Source organism: Bos javanicus, chromosome 10 (assembly GCF_032452875.1).
Source record: "Bos javanicus breed banteng chromosome 10, ARS-OSU_banteng_1.0, whole genome shotgun sequence".
NCBI lineage: Eukaryota > Metazoa > Chordata > Mammalia > Artiodactyla > Bovidae > Bos > Bos javanicus.
Window position 1 is genome coordinate 1,758,334 of NC_083877.1, and position 22,064 is coordinate 1,780,397.

Consider the following 22,064-nt stretch of genomic DNA (forward strand, 5'->3'; position numbering starts at 1 on the left):
TAAATGTACAAACATGTACACCTGCGCACATAAACATAATGTGGTATGTATGAGGCTTCCCAGGCAGTTCAGTGGTCAAGAATCCGCCCGACAACGCAGGAGACTCAGGAGATGCGGGCTCTGTCCTTGGGTCGGGAAGATCCCTTGGAGGAGGAAATAGCAACCCATTCCAGTATCCTAGCCTGGAAAATGCCATGGACAGAGGGACCTGGCAGGCTGTAGTCCATGGGGTCACAAAGAGTTGGAAATGACTGAGCATTACACATACATATGTGTGTGAAACTGAAAATCGCTCAGTCGTGTCCGAATCTTTGCAACCCAATAGACTATACAGCCCATGGAATTCTCTAGGCCAGAATGCTGGAGTGGGTAACCATTCCCTTCTCCAGGGGATCTTCCCAATCCAGGGATCAAACCCGGGTCTCCCACATTGTAGGCAGATTCTGAGCTGAGCCACCAGGGAAGCCCAAGAATACTGGAGTGGGTAGCCTATTCCTTCTCCAGGGGATCTTCCCAACCCACTAATAGAACTGGGATCTCCTGCATTGCAGGTGGATTCTTTACCAGCTGAGCTACCAGGGAATCCCCACATATGTGTATATATATGTGTACACGTGCACACACACACACAGTTTAACATAGCCTGTGGCCCCAGAAGTCCCTGCTATTTGCTTGATCACAGCCTCACCATCTCCTCTTGTCCCAACTGGCGAAAACCCTCATCTGACTTTGTGATAATTATTTCCTTACTTTTCACTATAATTTTACTGCTTATGTAGCCTTCTCTGAACAAAGTAGTTTATTTTGCCTGTTTTTAAAGTGTAATATAAATGAATCAAGGAGGGTGTTCTTTTAAAGTGCATTCATTTTCCTTGCAGTGAGTTTTCTGTTGTATGACAGCTTGTTTATCCATTCTACTGTTGATGTACGTTGGGTTATTCAGGTTTTTTGTTTTTAATGCACACCATTTCTTTAATAAAGCCACCTAATCCATCAGTTTTAACCTATGTTCAATGCTCAGAGCTCACAGATTTTACTCCAAAGTGATAGTACTGATTTTGGTTTGTGGTTTCTTACAGATCACCCTTGTCTAACACTCTCCACAGGCTTTTCACATGTATTATTTCACTTGAGCCTCACAGTAATCCTGGGAGGGAGGGCATGGCAAAGCCTGTGTTCTCATTTTACAGATGAGAAAGACATGGTCTCAGTAGCTAGACAGGAGTGAGGCTGGGATGAGAGCCCAGACCTCCTGGGTCTTTTTGCCATATTGTATGAAATGAATGGAATTTTTAATAACAGTAATTAGCATCGGAACATTACATGACAGCTGGCAAAGCATTATGACAGCCGTTGTTTCTTTTAATCCTCATACCAAGGCTATGAGGAACATGTTTAAGTTTGCTCCACTGCTGCTGGCTGCGAGAATGTCACCTGACTTATTTCGAGTTTCTAGAGTGAAATTAAATCTGATTGTAGGTCCCCTCCTCTCACTGGGCTGAGCGGAAATTAAATTCTTTCTGATGTTTCTACAGTGGCAAAAATTAGACATGATTTAATTTTACAATAGATTACCGTGCCACATAAGTAATATCATTATCCCCATTTAGCTGTTGAGGAAACTAAGATTATAAAGGTAATTTAGCCAAGATTACATAATAGGCAGGTGACTTAGGACAGAAATTTTAGCCTTGAAATTTAATATCTTTATCTTAATATTTTGTGATTATCTTTGTATCTGATCAGTATTAATCCTTTGGATCAAGTGCAGTGTGGTATAATTGATAAGCAAACTTTCAGATCATCATGCATTTCTGAAACACCAGGCCTCATGAAATTATTCTGAGACCAACTGAGAATATCAAAAGCATTCCTTGTGTCAAATCAACATTTCATTCCACTTGAGATGCTGGAATCACACATGCTTTTTACACAAACCTGCTCAGGTTGCTCCTTTTCCTCTCTTCACATGCTCTTAGAAAAATATCTGCCTGTATAGCACTCTGTAAGTCTCTCCTTGTAAGCCTAAATTCCAAAGACAGAGGTTTTGTTTGTTTGTTTCTTTGCTGGCTTATGTAGAATCCAGCCAAGTGCAATTTTCACAAACCTGCCTGAAACTGTATTGAGCCTCATGTTTTCTCCCTTCCCCCGTAGTGTTGCATTAAAACACATTCCTTCTAGGGTGAGGAATTCTCCGGGCCAGAATACTGGAGTGGGTAGCCTTTCCCTTCTCCAGGAGATCTTCCCAACCCAGGGATCGAACTCAGGTCTCCCACATTGCAGATGGATTCTTTACCAGCTGAGCCACAAGGGAAGCCCATTCAAAAAAAAAAAAAAAAAGCCATACAATGCTGTGTTTAAAAACTAAGACTTTGACTGTATGTACCTATCAGTTTTGCTTTTCAAGCCTGTATGCTGCAAAATTGTGATGTGTTCTGGGAACCCAGAGGTGACCCTGCCCTTGAGACCATGACTGGGTGGAAAAGGACCATTTAGCAATGCCAGTGAAGCAGTGTTACTTTAGTTGCTGTCATGCACAAATGAAGACTATTGTAGGGGCAGGGATGATGTTATTGTATGTGTTTTTGAATGTAGTATATTCTTTTTCCTCTAATTCAAATGTACTCTACTTTGAGCCTCAGTTGAACCCAGCTGGTCGAGACCGGGTATCTAAGGTCATGGTGGGGTTTGGACTTGGAGCAGAACATTTGAAGAGGGCGTTCTTGTGTTCACGTTTATCAGTCACTTTCTGCTCCTTATCCTGTCCACCAGGTCCCTTGAAGCAGGGCAATTCTGTGTGAATCTGTGTTCCTGTGTGTAGAGAGGGGAGGTCATGGGTAAGCTGGAACCCTCCTATGCTGAGAGTCAAGCCTGCCCTTTAAGGCTCTGCTGCTGAGAGCGGGGAGGGGAGGCTGCTGTGAGGGGGTGGCCTGCAGGTCACTAGGTCACCCAGCCCTCCAGCCTCCACCTCTTTCCTTACCAAGCCTTCTCTTCTGCTCCAGGCAGCTCTCCCAGGCCTGTCACTTCTGATTCCCATACTCCCATCTCCAGAGCTGCCTCCTCCTCCAAAGCTCCCTGTTCCTAAGACTCATTCATGGGTGGCTGGGCAGGAAAGGAACAATTGCTCAAAACAGTAGGTTTTTATTATTATTATTATTCTTTTAACTAACCCAAGAAAAGCAAAAGTATTACCTTAATTCTTGTCACAATTGCTTTAATTTTAATTTGAAAAATTTGACAATTAAAATGGTAGAAAGCTTATTTTAAAGCATAGAGAACGTTTATTTCATTAGATTGTACTGTGTTTCACAAAAATGGAGCTGTGGTTTAAAGGGAAGATAGATTAAAAAAAAAAAAAAAACTCTTTAAGACCAGCTATGAATTTTCATAAATTGAATTCTGGTATTCTGTCTAAAATAAAACTTGAGAACTACAGTTCCCAGAGTTATTGGCATAAATCCTCCCCTCTTATTTAACTAAAAAACAAGTTAAGATAGAAAGGGAACTTTGGCTTTTTGTTAGTTTATATCATTAATTTATACTGCATGACTTGTAACTGTAGAAGACATTCTTTTATTTCTGCTGAAGTAATTCAGTCAAATTCAATCACTATTCCTCTTAACCTGTATCTAAGTTCTCTGATAATTTTTAAAAGTCTGTTTGTTCATTTCTTGATCAGGAATAATAAATGCCCTGGTAGCTCAAAAGCCATTGTGATTAGAATCCACTGAGATTAGGCCTTGGCACCTCTGTGAGGAAGTGCATTCCAGAGTCAAGAGCCCTGCCTGCTGCCCCACCCAGAGGAGTTCAGCGCCAGGGCAGGCATCCAGAGCATTCCTGCAGATCTGCCCGGCAGAGGCAGGCATTCGGGGTAAAGCAAGAGGCCAGATGGCAGGAAGGAAAAGTGCATGTGTGTCCAGCCCTTTCTCTGACAAGTTCTTGGCACCTCACGTAAGTGGGTTCATGTCATAGAAGAGCTTCTGCTGTAAGAAGGGCAGTAAAGACAGAATGTTTAGCTATAATCTGTAGTTAGCTATTTGAAAAGTAATGGCTGAAACCATTTACAGTGGATAAACAATGCTGCGATTGTCTGGTGCAGCATTTTGAGTTTTTAAGGATATCATACTGATGAACAGAGAAATAAATAGTTGCAGTGTAGTCCTTCAGGCAATTGAAAAGCTGGTTCAGGCGACATTTTGGCATTCTAGAAGACGCTGCAGACACAATGCAAGAGGGTTCGTGAAAATGACTCGTGAATGAGGCCGGTCTGGAAGCAGACAGCTCCTGCTCAGGCCAAGCCAGTGTTTCTGTGCAGGAAAGAAGACTCAAGTCGTGTTTCCAAATCTTCCACTGTCTTAAGGGAAGCATGGAATTTGGCTATTTATAGAAACTTTCCAGAGTTTTAAGTATTGGCAATTAATTTCATTTTGAAGAAAGTCTCTGTGTGCCAAATGAAACATTGCTAAAGGGCCACTATGGCTTGAGGGCTGCCTCTTCAGAACCTGATTGACAGAGTTGGTATGAATGACCGGCCTACCTGCCCTGGGGTCTCTGTGGTTTCTGCAGCATCTCCTGTAGGGTCCCTAAATCAGATTCTACAGTCCATGACTCCCAGCAGGAGCACTTTATAGCTGGTAGGTGAGTTGGCCAGCTCCAGGGGTTGATGGTGCCACACAGTTCTGAAGCCCCTAACAAATGATTCACATGTGGGAAGCTGACCGACGCTTACTGGTTCCCTGAGCTGGTGCAGGCCAGAGCAGGAGAACCCGAGAAATGCAGGAGAGCAGCCCAAGCAGGAGAGACAGTGAAGTACACTTTCACCAATTTGGTGCAATAAGACTCCCTGGGCTGCTGGGAAATAGTAATGTCAATGTCACTGAGCCCTTGCTCTGGTTGACATGTGCCAGATGTGAGGTCAGCAGAAGTCCAGCTTGACTTGTGGTGATCAAAAATATATTTTAAAATAATTTTTTTTAAGGCAGTCGAAAAACCAGCTATGTGAGTAGAGACTGGCGTATCAGACTTAGCTCCATCTTGTTAATCTGGGTTCAGCCTCAGTCATTCCTGGACTAGTTGTGTGATGTTATGAAGTCATTTAACCATGCTGAGCCTCAGTTTCTTTGTGGATCCAGTGGTGGTATTACCTCCTGCCCACAGGTGGTTGTGAGGCTCCTGCCTCACAGGTTGTTGTATGGGACACAGCATCATGTTGGGAATGTGGAAGAGTGCTTTCCACATTCTTTAGTTTCTCTTTCAAACATCTCTTTAGTTTCTTTCTCCTAAATCAAAAGGAGTCTTTCCATACATAGTGGGGACCAGCCTGTGAGTCTACCTGGCAGTCTTTGAATTATATTTATCATATAGAATCAGTTTCACATACAAAGGTTAGTATCATGTGGAGGAGGGGCCTTTTGGGAGTGATGCATGGACAGAGTCATTGAAGTTCAATGAATGGGCTTCAGAAAGAAACTGGTTACCACTGGATTGGTACCGATTTATTCTACAAGATTAGGTATAAACAATATGAAGGAAGTGGGCAGGTCAAAGTGCCCCCTCTGGGGCCAGGTGTATTGCTTCATTCTTCCATTGCCTGCCCAAAAATCCCTGGGCACCCAAGGGCAGCTGTTGTCAGGCAGTATGAGGAGCCCAGAGCTAGGGGTTGTCCTACTTACCCTGTTCCTACTCCTCAGAGTAATCATTTTTCTCCACTTATTTTTAGCCCCTACTCCATGCTCACCATTCTCCAGGCTCTCTAACCCCCCACCCCCCCACCCCCTGGATAGTCTATGGCTGTGAGTTGAGAATAACAAACTCCTTACAGTGAACCCATAATAATGATGCGATTGTATGCTGTTTTTAAGGTTCACATAGTTAATCATTTCATCTTCTGTGTAAGATGGTTTTCCCTATTTGAGGTAATTAGGCACTAGGCCTACCCAAGTGCATTTTTCCTAATGAGCAGACAATAGAAACAGAAGATAAAGGGCAAAGCTGAAAGGGCTCGGAGAGGGAATCAGAGTTGTTGAGTGAAGAGGAAATAGCAGTCACAGCTGTGGATATGTGATTTCATAAGTCAAGTCACAGCCTCAACATATTGTTAGATCAGCAGCAACCTCACTTCTGCCATATGAGCAGGCCCATGGCTATGTTTATCATCATGAGAGACTGGAAACTACCTAAGTGTCCACTAGTAGGGAACTGACCTAATAAAATAATAGATGTGTACCCCTGGGAAATACCATGTGTCTTTTAGAAGAAATCTGAGGGCAGGATTTGAATTTATGTTGGCCAACTCTGTAGTCCCCCCACGTCTGCTGCAAAAGGTCAGATCCCCTGAGGAGCTCCCCAGGCAGAGGATTGTTAATAACTAATAGTCAGTGAGCATCACTGCATGCCTTGCAGTGTATTGGGCACCCTGCAAGTAGTATTGCCCTCATTTCTTTTGGAAGATGCTCTGACTCACAGTGTACAGGTCAACAGTCAGAGGCAAGGACTTGTCCAGCATCCCAGAGCTGGATATGAACCAGGTCACTGTGGAGAGGGAACAAAAAAGAAAGTGATAAATTGGCATCGATATGAAATGATTTCCAAGATACAGTATAAGCAAGGGGGGGAAAAAGGGCAGGGGTAGTGGGTAGCAGCAGGCAAGATACTCCCATTACGTAGATATAGGATCAAAAATAGAAAATCAGAAATGGGAGAGAGATAAATTTACTCTGTATTCTTTAATAGTATTTGCATTTTTACCATGTTGTACTTAAAAAAAATCCCTTCAGATAATTGTCACGAGTGTCTTAAGTTCACAGAGTAATTTCAAATGTCCAAGTTTCCAACGGACAGATTCTTGAAAAGCTCAGATGAGGACACTGATATTGTGCTAGGATGTGTGCATGATAATTTATGAAAGATGTAATAGAACAATACAGGATGGATCATCCAAGTTCAAATGTTAGGATTTCTACTGTGCTGTAACAGATACAGCCCAAGCCTTCACGGCAAAGGCATTAGACACACTCATATCTGTGCATTTAAATGTAAGCCTTGAAGTGTAGGAAATTGCACTGTAGATCATCAGGTCAAAGGAGGAAGACTTATGTAGGACCCACATGTGTTTTTGGATTAGATGAAATAGAGGACAGTCACTTGGGTTGTAGGCAAGGACACTGAGGCCCAAAGAGGTGAAATGATTTGCAAGTGTAGCGAGTTCTGGAACCTGGAGGTTATCTGGATGAGAATCAGTAGGTACTGTCTGGGAACAGATTGAGAAAATTGATAATAATAGCTCTCACGCCTGTTGGGCACTTAGTAGGCATTGTGAAGTTTTTGCATGTTTGTCCTCCCTAGGTCAGCTGAAGACAGGAAGGGAAGGCATTAGTAAAAATTCTCATATAAGGAAATGAGAAAAAGCATTCTAACCAAGCGTGTAACAACTATGTGGGTAGTTTTGGAGATGATTTCTAGAAAATTTAGGAGAGTGTTAACTTTGTTTTAGATAAAGTGTGATATGACTTTCCTCCTTCAAACTGGCAAGTCAGAATTAGGTCATCTGTTGAGGTGTGGTCCAAATCTGTGAGCCCACTTTCTCTTCACCCTAAGAATTCCTGCAACTGATGATATAAGCTTTTGTATTGAGAAGGCATGTGGGACAGTGGCAGGAAAAAAAAAATCTATCTGATTTGAGTAGACTTGAATTCCTGGTCTAACTGGACTGTGACTTGTAACACATCATTCAGCATGGCTGAGCTTTCATCTCATTGTCCATGAAGTGAAGCAACTCTTTTGGTAAAGCTGTGAGGACGGTGGGTGTTATCCTCATCTTGCACATAAGGAAACTGTAGCTCAAAAACATTGAACACTTATTCAGAGTTACACAGATAGTAAGAGCAGCAGCAGAATTTGAACTGTAGTTTTTGGAATATTAAGGCACATCCTTGGAAAGTAAATAAAAAACAAAAAAAGTGAAAAGTAATTTGAAAATAAGTATATGTCCTCTATTTTTCTACTATTGTGTGATTTCTTTACTTCACTAGATGCTGTTTCAGCAGGTATTTTTGAAGATAGTACATTTATAGAGTAGCAGCAAATCATTCTGTTTTTTTATACCATCTAGTTGTTCACGGAAAATATTTAATTTCTTTGGGACATTTTGCCTAGCAAAGAGGGGAAATGACAGTAACTGTGTTAATTGCAAGGAACGTTAGGTCCCAGAGTCTGGGGTATGTTTGTTCAAGGCTGTCTTCCTTTGTTGACACCTTTTTCTATTCCGTCTTGAAGCTAATGTTTATTTTCATTCTATAAAAAAAGTCTTAATATATGGCAGACTGGTTATATTTTCTCTAAAAAGTTAATGTTTCCACTCTTTCTGGGAGTGTTTAGCATTCCATGCATAGCTATCAAAATTAAAAAAGCAACCAAGGCTAAGGCGTACTGTATATTCCTGTTAAATACCATAGCTTTAGTGAGTTACCATAAATGACATTTTTCTTCCCTTTACTTTCTCATTCAACAAGAATTCATTGAACCCTTGTTTGTCATAAGACTTGTGATGTTGTAATTAAAATAATTAATCATTTGGCCTTCATCCCCATTTCTGGCACAGAGCTCCTTAAACACTTGAAATTGCCTAAGTGGTAAGAACTTTAAACGTGAAAGGAGCATCATTTGTTACTCGTAACAAGCTCCTTTTAACCACATCTGAGTTTATGGTGATGAGATGACTTCTGGAAAGCCCCAAACAAGGAGGGGATGCTAACTGCCAGGGGAACTAAACTTGAACAGAGGGTCAGAAACTTCTGTCTCATCTGGTGATGTCTGGGGAGGGGAGAGATGCTGGAGGTTGAATCAGTCCCCCATGGCCAGTAGTTTCATCAATCTTGCCTATTAATGAAACGTCCCAAACCTAGAAAGGACAGGGTTCTGAGGGGTTGGTGAACATATAGATGTAGATGTGGGAAGAGTGGTGTACATACAGCATGGAAGGTCTCTGTCTCTTTCCATGTATCTTTGCCCTGTGCCTCTCTTCATCTGACTGCTTTTGAGTTACATCCTTTTACATATAACAAACCAGCAATCTAGTAAGTAACTGAGGTCTGAGTTCTGTTAGTTAATTTAGCAGATTAATCTTAGAAGGGGGTCTTGGGAGTCTCTGATCTGTAGCCCGTTGGTTAGAATCACAGGTGGGTACCTGAAATTGCAACAGGTATCTAAAGTGGAGGCAAGAACCTAGAGCCTGTTATACAGAGTGAAGTAAGTCAGAAGAAGAAAAACAAATTTTGCATATTAACACACATATGGAATCTAGAAAGATGGTACTAACTAACCTATACGCAGGGCAGCAGTAGAGACACAGACATGGAGAATAGACTTGGGGACACAGAAGGAGACAGAGAGAGTAGGACAAATAGAGTAGCATTGAAACATATACATTCAGTTCAGTTCAGACGCTCAGTCGTGTCCAACTCTTTGTGACCCCATGGACTACAACACGCCAGGCCTCCCTGTCCATCACCAACTCCCAGAGTTTACTCAAACTCATGTCCATCGAGTCGGTGATGCCATCCAGCCATCTTATCCTCTGCCGTCCCCTCTCCTCCCACCTTCAATCTTTCCCAGCATCAGGGTCTTTTCAACTGAGTCAGCTCTTCACATCAGGTGGCCAAAGTATTGGAGTTTCAGCTTCAGCATCAATCCTTCCAATGAATATTCAGGACTGATCTCCTTTAGGATGAACTGGTTGGATCTCCTTGCAGTCCAAGGGGCTCTCAAGAGTCTTCCCCAACCACAAGTCAACTTCTCCAACCACAAGTCAACTCCAACCACAGTTCAAAATCTTCAATTCTTTGGTGCTCAGCTTTCTTTATAGTCCAACTCTCACATCCATATATGACTACTGGAAAAACCATAGCTTTGACTAGATGGACCTTTGTTGGCAAAGTAATATCTCTGCTTTTTAATATGCTGTCTAGGTTGGTCATAGCTTTTCTTCCAAGGAGCAAGCATCTTTTAATTTCATGGCTGCAGTCACCATCTGCAGTGATTTTGGAGCCTGAGAAAATAAAGTCTTTCACTGTTTCCACTGTTTCTCCATCTATTTCCCATGAAGTGATGGGACCAGATGCCATGATCTTTATTTTCTGAATGTTGAGTTTTAAGCCAACATTTTCACTCTCCTCTTTCACTTTCATCAAGAGGCTTTTTGTTTTTCTTTGCATTCTGACATAAGGATGGTGTCATCTGCATGTCTGAGGTTATTGATATTTCATCCAGTCCAGCATTTCTCATAATATACTTGGCATATAACTTAAATAAGCAGGGTGACAGTATACAGCTGTGAATCTATTTCTCACTTCCACTGTATAGTTATAAAGTATTTGATTTAGGTCATACCTGAATGGTCTAGTGGTTTTCCCTACTTTCTTCAATTTAAGTCTGAATTTGGCAATAAAGAGTGCATGATCTGAGCCATAGTCAGCTCCCTGTCTTGTTTTTGCTGACTGTATAGAGCTTCTTAATCTTTGGCTGCAAAGAATATAATCAATCTGATTTTGGTGTTGACCATCTGGTGATGTCCATGTGTAGAGTCTTCTCTTGTGTTGTTGGAAGAGGGTTACTATGACCAATGCATTCTCTTGGCAAAACTCTATTAGCCTTTGTCCTGCTTCATTCTGTTCTTCAAGGCCAAATTTTCCTGTTACTCCAGGTGTTCTTGACTTCCTACTTTTGCATTCCAGTCCGCTATAATGAAAAGGATATCTTTTTCGGGTGTTAGTTCTAGAAGGTGTTGTAGGTCTTCATAGAACTATTCAACTTCAGCTTTTCCAGCATTATTGGTTGAGGCTTAGACTTGGATTACTCTGATATTGAATGGTTTGCCTTGGAAACGAACAGAGATCATTCGGTTGCTTTTGAGATTGCATCCAAATACTGCATTTCAGACTCTTTTGTTGACTATGATGGCTACTCCATTTCTTCTAAGGGATTCTTGCCAAAAGTATTAGATTTCATGGTCATCTGAGTTAAATTCACCCATTCCATTCCACTTTAGTTCACTGATTCCTAAAATGTTGATGTTTACTCTTGCCATCTCCTGTTTGACCACTTCCAGTTTGCCTTGATTCATGGACCTTGATTCATGGAGAAGGATAAGAGGCTTATGGAAGCTTCCTGATGGGAGAGACTGACAGGGGGAAACTGGGTCTTGTTCTGATGGGCAGGGCTCCTGGTGCCTCAGAAGGTAAAGCATCTGCCTACAGTGTGGTAGACCTGGGTTCAATCCCTGGGTAGGGAAGATCTCCTGGAGAAGAAAATGGCACCCCACTCCAGTGTTCTTGCCTGGAAAATCCCATGGACGGAGGAGCCTGGAAGGCTACAGTCCATGGGGTTGCAAGGAGTCAGACATGACTGAGCAACTTCACTCACTCACTTGGTCAGTAAATCTTTAATCCAATTTTCTGTTGAAGGGCGGGGCTGTGTTTCCTCCATGTTATTTGACCTGAGGCCAAACTATGGGGGAGGTAATGAAGATAATGGTGACCTCCTTCAAAAGGCCCCATGCATGCACTGCTATACTCAGTGCCCCTGACCCTGCAGCAGGCCACCACCGACCCACTCCTCCGCCAGAGACTCTTGGACACTCACAGGCAAGTCTGGGTCAGTCTCTTGTGGGGTCACTGCTCCTTTCTCCTGGATCCTGGTGTGCACGAGGTTCTATTTGTGCCCTCCCAGAGTGTGTTTCCCCAGTTCTGTGTAAGTTCTGGCGGCTCTATGTTGGGTTAATGGCAACCTCCTCCAAGACGGCTTATGCCCTACCCACGTCTACTGCACCCAGAGCCCCTGCCCCTGGAGCAGTCCACTGCTGACCCATACCTCCTCAGGAGACACCCAAACACAGTTCTGTCTCAGTCTCTGTGGAGTCTCTGGGTCCTGGTGCGCACAAGGTATGCTTGAGCCCTCTGAGAGTCTCTGTTGGGTATGGGCTTTGATTCTAACCATGATTTCGCCCCTCCTACGGCCGTGCTTGGGCTTCTCCTTTGCCCTTGGATATGGGGTATCTCCTCACTGTTGCTCCAGCTCCCCACAGCTGCATGTACATTACCGTATGTAAAATAGGTAGGTAGTGGGAATTTGCTATATAACACAGAGAGCTCAACCTCGTCCTCTGTGACAACCTAGCAGCCTGTGATGGGATGGGAGGTGGGAAGGAGGTTCAAGAGGGAGGAGACAGATGTTATACCTATGGCTGATTCATGTTGATATAATACAGAAACCAATACAACATTGTAAAGCAGTTATCCTCCAATTAAAAATAAAGAAGGGGGCAGTCTTATAGAGCTGAGCCCTTAACCTGTTTGATCTGATGCTACCCAGGTAGATAGTATCAGGACAGAGTTGAATTTCAGGATACTCAGCAGTGTCTGCTGAAAATTGAAAAATTACTTGATAGTGTTGGAAAAAACACCCAGTGCAGACCCTGTCCCATGGAGCAAGACTTGCCCCTGATCTAGAAGAACTTTATCATATAAAAAGGATATAACAGTTATTTAGCACTTGTTAAATGACAAGCCTGGAGAATCCCAGGGGCAGGAGAGCCTGGTGGGCTGACGTCTATGGGGTCACGCAGAGTCGGACACGACTGAAGTGACTTAACAACAACAACAACAAATGACAAGCACTGTCTAAATACTTTCTAGAAATTATCTGTTGATGGGTGAAGCTGTGTTCCCTCCCTGCTATTTATCTGGGGCCAAACTATGGTGGATGTAATGAAGATAATGGTGACCTCCCTCAAAAGGTCCCATGCATGTACTGCTACAGTCCGTGCCCCCAGCCCTGCAGCAGGCCACCACCAACCCATGCCTTCGCCAGAGACTCCTGGACACCACAGGCAAGTCTCCTGTGGGGTCGCTGTTCCTTCCTCCCTGGTCCTAGTGCACAAGGCTCTGTTGTGCCCTCCAAGAGTCTATTTCCCAGTCCTGTGTAAGTTCTGGCAGCTCTGTGGTAGGGTTAATGGTGACCTCCTCCAAGAGGGCTTATGCCATCCCCACACCCAGAGCCCCTGTCCCTGCGGCAGACCACTGCCGACCCGTATATCCACAGGAGATGCTCAAACACAATTCTGTCCCAGTCTCTGTGGGGTCCCTGGGTCCTGGTGCACATAAGGTTTATTTGAGCCCTCTGAGCATCTCTGGAGGGAATGGGGTTTGATTCTAAATGCGAATTTGCCCCTCCTACCATCTTGCTAGGGCTTCTCTTTTGCCCTTGGATGTAGGGTATCTCCTCACAGTGGCTCCAGTGCTTACCGTCTTATGGGGGTTTCTCTGACCTTGGATGTGGGGTATCTCCACACCGCTGGTCCAGTGAAGCACAGCTGCCGTGCCTGACCTTGGACATGGGGTATCTATTCACGGGTGCTTCAGCGAAGTGCAGGAGCTGCTCCTGACCTCGGCCATGGGGTATCTCCCCTTGGCTGCTCGTCACTCCAGCGCTGCGCAGTAATACTCAAAATTCTCCAAGCCAGGCTTCAACAATACGTGAACTGTGAACTTCCAGATGTTCAAATTGGTTTTAGAAAAGGCCGAGGAACCACAGATCAAATTGCCAACATCCGCTGGATCATCGAAAAAGCAAGAGTTCCAGAAAAACATCTGCTTCTGCTTCATTGACTATGCCAAAGCCTTTGACTGTGTGGATCACAATAAACTGTGGAAAATTCTGAAAGAGATGGGAATACCAGACCACCTGACCTGCCTCTTGAGAAAGCTGTATGCAGGTCAGGAAGCAACAGATAGAACTGGATATGCAACAACAGACTGGTTCCAAATCGGGAAAGGAGTACGTCAAAGCTGTATATTGTCACCCTACTTATTTAACTTATATGCAGAGTACATCATGCGAAATGCTGGGCTGGATGAAGCACAAGCTGGAATCAAGATGCCTGGGGGAAATATCAATAACCTCAGAAATGCAGATGACAGCACCCTTATGGCAGAAAGCAAAGAACTAAAGAGTTTCTTGATGAAAGTGCAAGAGGAAAGTGAAAAGGTTGGCTTAAAGCTCAACGTTCAGAAAACGAAGACCATGGCATCTGGTCCCATCACTTCATGGCACATAGATGGAGAAACAGTGGAAACAGTGGCAGACTATTTTTTTGAGCTCCAAAATCACTGCAGATGGTGACTGCAGCCATGAAATTAAAAGATGCTTGCTCCTTGGAAGAAAAGCTGTGACTAACCTAGACAGCATAAAATTACTTTGCCAGTAAAGGTCTGTCTAGTCAAGGCTATGGTTTTTCTAGAAGTCATGTATGGATGTGAGAGTTGGACTATAAGGAAAGCTGAGTGCCAAAGAATTGATGCTTTTGAAGTGTGGTGTTGGAGAAGACTCTTGAGAGTCCCTTGGAGTGCAAGGAGATCCAACCAGTCCATCCTAAAGGGATCAGTCCTGAATTTTCATTGGAAGGACTGATGTTCAAGCTGAAACTCCAAGACTTTGGCCACCTGATGCGAAGAGCTGACTCATTTGAAAAGACCCTGATGCTGGGAAGGATTGAAGGTGGGAGGAGAAGGGGACAACAGAGGATGAGATGGTTGGATGGTATCACCAACTCAATGGACATGAGTTTGAGTAAACTCCAGGAGTTGGTGATGGATAGGGAAGCCTGGTGTGCTGCAGTCCATGGGGTTGCAAAGAGTCGAACATGACTGAGGTGACCGAACTGAACTGAGAAATTATCTGATGTAATCCTCATAGCCACTATATAAGGAGTTCGTTATATCTTCATTTTATAGATGAGAAAACTGAGATGCAAAGAGATTTAATAACTTGTCGAAGATCACACAGTGGGTAAATTTGCAGAGCTAGAAACCAATCTGGGTTTGTAAGACTTGTATACTTAACCACTTTGTCATACCAAAGAGATAAAAGACCTACCGAAATCAGGCACATGTGTCAGGTATTGTGGAGCGGAGCACTTTCTGTTTTAAGTGTCCAGGAAGGTAGTTTTCATATGACTAATGGTATATTCTATGATGCTCTTGTGAAGGAAGCAAATTCTGAAGGTCTGGTGGCCTGGGACGGAAGATTCCAGCCCCTGGTGAGGAGGGGATGCCAGAGGGTTTTCTCAGGGTTCTCTAGACCCAGGCAGTTTTGATAGACTAGATTTCCAGATTCTCTTTCCTGGAAGGAGCCTGCCTGTGATAGTAGGCTTGCCCCTTCCAATGGACTTTTTCCTATTTTCCAAAAGAAAAGTAGTCATTTTTACCACTCAGAATCTGTTATACTATTTTGTGTTTAAATGTTCAACCTCCTGGACTGATGTTGGAAAAGTAAAATGACCTTGATTATCAAGTGACACATCCTTGTATGTTATTTTCTCACTTTGACTTTCAGCAGAATTGATGAAGGACCCAATTGATTTGCCACTTAATAGAAAATTTGAAATACTTTTAGATAATGTATCAGTACTTGTAGAGTTATAGGTCTACATGTAATTTGGAAGTTCTCTGGGACACTGGTGATGTCCTTATAACAGAATACTTAACAGAATAATATAAACCTCTACTTAATGTGAAGAAGAAAATCTATTCAAATAAAAATAAGAATAGAATTGTTGCTAAAGTGTTTCATTTTAGCACAAAATAATATTCTTGAATGGGTATGATCCAGGTTAATCATGGAGAAAACAAGACTATCCTGTTTATCTTATTAAGAATTAACTTTTCAATAAAAACATACATTTTACATTTAAAAATTACTTATCAGCATTGATGCAGTATACTAATAACATGCTGTTAGTAATTGTAATGATAACTTGGTTTAGAAAAAATTTTTACCATGTCGAGCTTTATGGTCATGGGAAATAAACCTTTTACTTTATTTCTGTTTTTCTGTCACAAAAGTAAGATATAGTGATGAATAAATACTTTCAAGCATAAAACATTACTTTGGGATACATTTTTGCAGAGGAGATGAAATTGAGTTGCAACTACAAGGAGAATGAAAGATTGCTGTGAAATTTTCAACTGATAAACTCATTTCATGTATTTTTGTTTGCTTATTTTTGTAATTAAATTTTTTAAATTGGGGTGTGATTAATTTGCAATGTAGTATTAGTTTCTGTTGTGCAACAATGTGAATCAGCTATATATATAAATATCCCCTCCCTCTTATCCCTCCCTGCTGTACCCCCATCCACCCCCTCTAGGTCATTTCATGTATTTTTAAAATGAATGACTGTGGATATCAAAGTTGTATGGTATTTTATTACACTGGATATATTTAAGAGAGTCATGAAGCAGTTTCATTTAATTAATTTTTTGTTTTAACATTTTTTATGAAATACTGTTGATTCACAGTGTCGTGTTAATTTGTACTTATAGCAAAGTGATTCGGTTGTGTGTGTTCTTTTTAAAAATATTCTTTTCCGTAATGGTTTATCATAGGATATTGAATACCATTCTCTGCTATACAATAGGACCTTGTTTACTCATTATGTGTCTCAAAGTATGCATCTGCTAACCCTAACCTCTCCCATCTCATACCTCCCCAGCCCCCTCCCCCTTGGCAGCCACCAGTCCATTCTCTGTGAATAGAGAGATTCAAGAGATTTACATCTTTTTATTTAAAAATTTTAAAACACTGTTTGTTTTTAATTTAATATTTTGTTAGTTTCTGCCATATATCAACATGAATCAGCCATAAGTGTATGTAAAAACAGTTACATTTTAAAATGTCAGTATTTACTATATGTTGCAAATGACATCCTTTTGATACTCTTTAAACTTCTGATGCAAGATGTTAGATATCATCTTAGAAACATGCACTGAGGTGAATCATTTTCTAAATTCTTTTAGTGAGTACTTGTGTAAAAAGTTTAAAGAACACTGAGTTAAGGCCTCCTAGATATGAGCTCAACTGTGGAAAAATCAGAAAAACCAAAAATGTTCTCAATTTTGCCTAAGCAAAATAAACCTTTTAAAAGTGATCTTTACATACAATTATATGTATTTTGTGTTTGTATATACTTTATATGGGGCTTCCCAAGTGGCACGGTTGTAAAGAATCCGCCTGTAAATGCAGGAGACACAGGGGATGCGGGTCCTATCCCTGGGTTGGGAAGATCCCCTGGGATAGGAAATGGCAACCCACTCTACTATTCTTGCCTGGCAAACTCCATGGACAGAAGAACTTGGTGGGCTATAGTCTATGAGGTTACAAGGAGTCAGACGTGACTGAGCACACACACTCTTTATATACCACTGTAATTACATCAAATAAAACCTCTAAAGCCGTGGTCTAGCACTCTCTTCTGGAACAGAACAAACTTTGTGTCTGGTGTGGAACTGTTCACCTGCCCTAGACCAAATGAGCATAAATGTGGGGCCTGAGAAAAGATGGCTGGAGAAGGTCTGCTGTAGGTTGCTCTCAACTGTGTGGCCCTGTTGATGGGGGGCCGCGGGGGAGGGGGAGTGGGAGAGCAGCGCAGGGATAGGATGTGAGCGCTTGCTCAGTTCTCCTCCACCATACTGTGTTCTCATATCACAGGAAGAAAAACTTGAAGACGAAGAGGTTTGCCACACCTCGTGCTTCCAGACAACCATTCACAGAGCCATGTTGGCACTGGGCCTGGGACGGCTGAGAGGAAAGATAGGCACCCCTCTACTGTTAGCGTGGCTGGCAGCCCCTCCAGCATACACAGGTGTGGATCACAGGTCCTTCAGATACTACAGCCCCTTGTTCCACTCTGAGGGCCTAAGGGATAAAAATGCCCGGACGTGCCTTTTTTGGTTTTGAACCAGTATTCTGACCTACAGAGAAGGGTGTTGGTGCCCACCTCTCGGAGTGTGTGCCTTGGTAGCTTGGGCAGAGGATGAAATGCCTTCATCTCTTCTTCTCCTAAGTTGACCATGTTGGTCACGAGGAAAGCAGAGGGATCCAGGAGAATGCTGGGTCAAGGGAGAAGACACTGGAAGCAGACCAACCAGGGAAGGGATCTTTCATGCATAGACATATTTTCCTAGCATCTTTCTCATCCACACCCACTCTTTATGATCTACCCTCCAGCTTTCTAGCAGAATGCTTTGTTTGATCTTGCAGTTGACATGTAGCAAAATCAGTCTTAAAAGTCTGTATGTTTGTAGTAAAGAGGTGACTGTGTTTAAATACCACCCTTAGGACTTTTGAATGCAGAAACAGAAAGGCAGGGGTCTGGCTACCTCTTTGGGATGAACGGGCTGAGGTCAGGCATTTGAACTTTAAAGAATTAGCCACTGTACACTTAAACACTTTTTATTTTCCAAATCATGTGTTTTGAAATTTAATTAAATTATACATAATGAATATCAGTTTTGGCAAATATAAAACCTTTATGATGATAGGAAAAAATATATATAAAGTTTCCATGGCCATTTTACTGTTTGTAATTTGTGATGTTAGAAAAATATATTTTGCCAAGTTGTTCTGTCTTCTGCCATTTTTTCCCATAGTAACCAGTTATAAAGTTGAAAAACCACGGCAAGGTGACTCTGTACTATCAGTGTGAGAACTAGAGCTAAAATATATTTCCAGTTACTAGCTCATTCTTAATTCATGAATATAATATTTCTTCTGATAAGTCATTCTAGATCAGATAATATGAACTCAGACTGTCTTTAATGAAACCTAATAATCTGTTGTGTTGTGAAGAGTTAAAATCTATTCTGTCCTGATTATTTGTCTCAAGCATTAGATGTAGCTTTTAAAAAATATAGGTCAGGAAAGAAAATGTGAATAAGTGGGATAAAATTTAGCCTAAAAGTTTACAAATGTATCATATTTGAGAGTTTTAAAAATGAAATCTTGTATATATGATGGTCTCGCTTTACTTACTGGCTATTTGTCCTTTTCCCCATTAAACAGAATAAGTCAAATTACTCTGATAAATATATATATATATATATATATATTTTCTTTTAATGTCACATGTTCATCCTCCATGCCCACTCTAAATTCAAAGCAGTGGCAACATTTAAGTAACATCAGACATTTAAACTAAGGTTGACAGATGTCAAATTGAGCTATGAACTTTGCTGGTGGTGGTTTAGTTGCTAAGTCATGTCCAGCTCTTGTGACATCACGGACAGTAGCCTCTCAGGCTCCTCTGTCCATGGGGATTCTCCAGGCAAGAATACTAGAGTGGGTTGCCATTTCCTTCTCTAGGGTATCTTCCCAACCCAGGAATCGAACTCAGGTCTCCTGTATTGCAGGCAGATTCTTTATCGACTGAGCTATGAGGGACCTTGTGAGGCTCAGTGTTTTTATAATTGAGCATCCATGTGAATTCAGTACCGCATCTTGAAATCTGGACATCACAGCGATGACTTTTAAGAATCTCCCCCAGGTCAAGCAGCTAAACAGATCCTGGGAAAGTTGGTTCTGTTTCTGAAAGCCGCTCTTCCTGAACGGAAGGCGAGGGTCACTTAAGATGAAGGCACTGAATTGTGAGCAAAGCCAAACTGCACAATAGCGTGGTCATGGTCCGCTGCACGCGGGCTGAAAGCATTTGCATATGGGGTGTTAAAAGGTGAACAGATGAGACCATGGAACACTGAACACTGGCACTGCAGTGCTGCCTAACCCATAGGGCATTGTGTGGGCCCATGCCATGCTGCAGTGTTTAACAGTCCAGAGACAAAAATAATCACAGATCATGAGCTAGATCTGGCTCCTTAATAAACTATAGCAGTCTCCTGATAAACTTATTCTTCTACCTGTGACCAGTCTCATGAGTAAAGCCCTTTGTCTTTTGGGGGAGGGGGGGTTACCACACCATGTGGCATGCGGGATCTCAGTTCCCTGACCAGGAATGGAACCCACGCCCCCTGCAGTGGGAGGATAGAGTCTTAACCAGACCTCCAGGAAGTCCCAGACCTTTGTCTTTTTCTGTGAATGATGTGTAAGTTGAACTGGATGCTTCTAATTCTAAATGACCTTGCTAGAGTTAATATGTTATGTAAAATAAAATACAAATTTACTTAGGAGCCTTGGTAATCCTATGTGGATAACTGATTTTTTTTGTAGATCATCTGCTGCTTTCATTTTAAAGGCTAGAAAGGAGGAGCATGCTATAGCGGAAGGCTGCCGTAAAGCCCTGAGAAGTAGCCCAGGCTTGTAAAGTATGGCTGCATGTCACTTCGTCTCCTGCATTTTCCATACTGCCACATCCAGATTTTTTTTTTTGTCTTAGTTTTGACACTTTTTAAACATAACATTATTATCCTCAATTTTCCCTTCTAGTTGGAAAAAATAGTAGAAACAGAAAGACATCCTCTATAGTAACAGACCTTCACTGAATACTATAAAACACTGTGCTGGAAATCATGGGGCCTCAGTGATATGCCCTTCATTTTATTAAGATTTTGAGGCCTTATTCACTTTTATTAATAATTTTATTGTGTATATTATAAATATTTTTTGAAATATATATGTGGCCATTTGTGTTTCTGGATATTTTAGATGGAAAACAACTGTTTTCCCTTCTCTAAAAAAAAGAGTTGCCGCACATGGAGTGATTTCTATAGTGTAGGAAAACTGCCCTTAATGTTTTATTTCTCGACATGAGAAGTAGTTTAATAGTGGTTCACTTTATAATAATTTGTTAAACAGTTCACATATGTATGTTATATTCTTTTCTGGTGGTCTGTTATAATTTACAATGAAAAAAGAATGTTGAAAACCAATTTCTCCAGCCTCAAAATTTCTTCTGGAACAATGCCTAAAATTCCATTGTTATCAATTATTTTAGTTAATATTTGTCTTCTCCTTTTTGTCTTTAAAATGCAACCATTTGTGACCAGTTAATACATGAAGACATGAGCCCTTTAGTGTAGTTGATTTGTCAGATCACCACTTCTCTGTAGTTCAAGAATCTGAGCTTATGTAGAAGGGCTGGTTCTGGAAGGTAGGATAATGAGGGGAGGAAGAGTTTTGAAAAGGAAAGCAGTTAGTGCATGTCAGCAAAATGGAAAATCGGTGAGCCTAAAGGATGCATAACCATATCTCTCACCTTTGCAGATTTCAGTAAGCAATATTTAATTGCTTAGCTTTCTTCTTAAATGATAGCATGATTAAAAAAACCTCACTCATTTGACATAATTAGGACAATGGTTAAAATATAATACTTTTAAAGTATAGTTATTACTTTTAAGTGCATATTTACTAATGTAAAGCTAATAAGTATTGCCTACTTAGAGTTTTTAAAGAACCCTACATTCATGAATAAAAAGAGTAATTTATAATTAAGGTATGAATATTACATGAATGGATACTGCAGAAAATCTCCCAGTAAGTTAAGGCTTATAAGTAGCTTTTTTTCTTATAGTTAGTTTTCCTAGTAAGTCTTTTACACTTCAGACTTGTCCAGTTCACATACTTACAGAGGAGGGAGATGCATATAAATAGATTTTTTTTGGTTAGTAGTATGCTGTTTTGAGTATAAAAAAATATAAATTAAATTGGATTACCCTATCTAGTTACGATGTGTTTGAGTGTATTATATGACTGTTATGTTAGTAAAATAGTCTTGTCAGTGAAGCAGTTTATTTTGAAGACATTTGCCTATTGTGTCTGAGATTGTCTGAGAGAGCTTGTACGTGATTTTTTTCCCTGAAATTCTTTGAGAAAACCATAGATCTAGTGTTTGACCTCAAAAATTATGACTTAGGTATTGTGAATAACCAAATATTGGTTTCTTTAAGGAAGTACATATACATATATAGTTTGAAATTTTTCTATTTGAAAATATTCCTCAGTTTTTGGCCTGTTTATTAAGCTTTTGCAAGCTAGGGAAAGAGACCCGGTGAAAGTGATCAAGCAGCAGAAAAGACTGCTCAGCAATATTACGGTTACCAGGGCTAGGGAGAGGAAGACTGGGATAAATTGGGAGGTTGGGATTGACACATACACACTACTTTGTGTAAAATAAATAATAAGGAACTACCGTGTAGCACAAGGAACTCTACCCAGTACTCTGTAATGACCTACATGAGAGAAGAATCTAAGAAAGAGTGGGTATATGTATGTATAACTGA

The 22,064-nt window shown here is 41.4% G+C and overlaps 1 protein-coding gene across 8 annotated transcripts in view; it reads left to right on the forward strand.

The window, feature by feature from the left end:
• The window catches only part of EPB41L4A (erythrocyte membrane protein band 4.1 like 4A), a 295,134-nt gene that overhangs the window by 221,058 nt on the left and 52,012 nt on the right, over positions 1 to 22,064 (forward strand). The window contains exon 13 of one of the 8 annotated variants that reach the window (XM_061429908.1): positions 17,542 to 17,637. The exons of the other annotated variants lie outside the window; for them this stretch is intronic. Within the exon in view, the coding sequence (XP_061285892.1) occupies positions 17,542 to 17,555 (14 nt within the window). The 3' untranslated portion in view covers positions 17,556 to 17,637. Of the gene's footprint in view, positions 1 to 17,541; positions 17,638 to 22,064 lie in introns of those variants that run through there. 8 annotated transcript variants of the gene reach the window in all.